This window comes from Sphaeroforma arctica, assembly GCF_001186125.1.
Source record: "Sphaeroforma arctica JP610 unplaced genomic scaffold supercont1.3721, whole genome shotgun sequence".
In the NCBI taxonomy this organism is placed as follows: Eukaryota; class Ichthyosporea; order Ichthyophonida; genus Sphaeroforma; species Sphaeroforma arctica.
The window spans coordinates 1-2,436 of record NW_014036837.1 but is presented as its reverse complement, the minus strand read 5'-3'; the positions used below and the strand labels follow the sequence as shown (position 1 = coordinate 2,436).

Here is a 2,436-nt window from a genome sequence, read left to right as displayed (position 1 = left end):
TCTTAGACTCACTTCATGTACGGTGGTTATGTTTCATTGCATGACGTAAACTCAACTTTATGTACCGTTATTTATGTCTCATTCCATGTCTCAAACTCACCTTTATGTACCGTTATTCATGTCTCATTCCACGTCTTAAACTCACGTTTATGTACCGTTATTATGTCTCATTCCATGTCTTAAAATCACCTTTATGTACTGTTATTTATGTCTCATTCCATGTCTTAAACTCACCTTTATGTACCGTTATTATGTCTCATTCCATATCTTAAACTCACTTCATGTACGGTAGTTATGTCTCATTCCATATTTTAAACTCACCTTTATGTACCGTTTTTTATGTTTCATTCCGTGTCGCAATCTCTCGTCATATGCATCACTTGATGGCTATCGCAGAAGTGCTGAAGAATGCAATGCGCGCTACTTGCGAGTTCCATAAGGAAACAAACGCCTTCTCCACCGAATCCCTGCCACCGGTAGAGATATCTGTGTGTAAGAGTGACAGTGACTTCTTCATCAGGTAAGTTTATACTCGGATATTTGAGGGTTTTAATATGCTCCATTGCTATGTTGTGTGCTCCGTTGCTCCTATGTGTGTGGTGGTGTGGGGCGCGCCCAATTGCACTGCCGCATCTGTGGATCCCGGAGAAACGATTGATACGTAACATATTTTTTATTGTAGAACTAGTTGATCAGACTCATTTTTTAGGTTAGAATTAGTTGATCAGGCTCATTTATAATGTAGAATTAGTTGCTCAGACTCATTTTTAATGTTGAACTAGTCTGTCAGACTCTTTTTTTTAGTGTAGAACTTGACCAGATTCATTTTTTAATGTAGAACTAGTCAATCAGACACATTTTCAATTGCAGAACTAGTCAATAAAACGCAATTCGCACAGAACAATTTTCAGGCGCGATTCTCGCAGCAGTACTAACCCACCGACTCAAATAATCCACTCAACAGGATAAGGGATCACGGGGGCGGCATATCTAAGGCCATCTACACCAGAGTCATGGAGTACTCCTTCACCACCGCAAAAGTAAGTAGCATGATCAACTGTATTCCGTCGTGCGCATAACCACCTACTTACTGCCCGCAATGTGCGGTCTTCCTTTGCGACAAGGGGTTTTCCATTACCAAAGAGCCTTGCGGATCGAAGTGTAGGTATTCCGGCACGTATATCAAACATCAGTGTAACGAAGTCATTCACGGGCCAATACCAAGCCAGAGTCAGACAGTCTCGATACAGTCTCAGGACTGTGTGTGAGTTGTCTTGTCCTTTGCATCGCCGACTCAGTGTATTTGCATCACAATCAGCTTGTTTGAGACTCAAGGGCTTCAGAGAAGCTCACGTACCCCGCAGTAAACTGAGGAAGTGACTGGTACACCAATATCCCGTGACACATTGTAGGGTTCTACTAGTTACCTGCACATGCATACACTCTCGTACGTAAAAGGTATAAATCAAATATATTCACCTATGCACGGACTCAAACTATACCCATAATCAAATATATTCACCTATACACGGACTCAAACTATACCCACAATCAAATATATTCACTTATACACGGACTCAAACTATACCCACTATCAAATATATTCACCTATGCACGGACTCAAACTACACCCACAATCAAATATATTCACCTATACACAGACTCAAACTACACCCGCAATCAAATATATTCACCTATGCACGGACTCAAACTATAAAACACACATACACGCCGCTGAAGACAGTTACAGGCTCACTGGCCCGGAATTACAGCTAACGGACTGTAAACTGATTGTGAATAGCCCCACGGAGAATGCACTTGTACACATAGGGTTAACCTGTAAGCTACACTCACAATTGCTAATTAGCATACATACTCACATACACATTCAACTATGCACATTTATACACACATTCACAAATGCACATTTATACACACAACTCACATATGCACACTCTACTTCCCCAACCGTCATGTACTTGCTTACACATCTCCACACAAGCCTGACATGCGTATCGTCATCACGTCCCATGCAACATTCACAGGACTACCAGACTGAACTGGAGTCAGGCGGTCTATCCCTGACATCGCAGAACCCCGCCGGACCCATGGCTGGTCTAGGGTTTGGGTTGCCTATGACCCGGGTGTATGCCGAGTACTTTGGGGGGTCTATGGATATGTATACCATGGACAAGTACGGCACAGACGTGTTCCTGCGCCTGCGCCACTTCGACGATGTGCTGGTGCGACAGCGTCTTATCTAGAGTGGCCGGGGTGTGGCTAAAGGGCGGGGTGTTTGTAGATGCTTGATATCCGAACAACCATATACATGCCTGCTGGCGTAGGTGTATCTATCAAGGGGGGCAGGGTGTGGGGTGAAGGGTGGGATATGAGTAGATAACTTGATCTTTTAACATACGAATACGTACACGCTTA

The 2,436-nt window shown here is 43.3% G+C and overlaps 1 protein-coding gene across 1 annotated transcript; it reads left to right on the top strand.

The window, feature by feature from the left end:
• Window positions 1-383: 383 nt before the first annotated feature.
• Window positions 384-2,433, top strand: SARC_13771 (hypothetical protein; the record flags this gene model as incomplete). The annotated part of the gene is made up of 3 exons (XM_014292097.1): window positions 384-520; window positions 965-1,040; window positions 2,046-2,433. The coding sequence occupies 3 exons, from the start codon at window positions 384-386 to the stop codon at window positions 2,262-2,264; spliced, it is 432 nt and encodes a 143-aa protein (XP_014147572.1). The 3' UTR covers window positions 2,265-2,433.
• Between the last annotated feature and the right edge of the window lie 3 nt (window positions 2,434-2,436).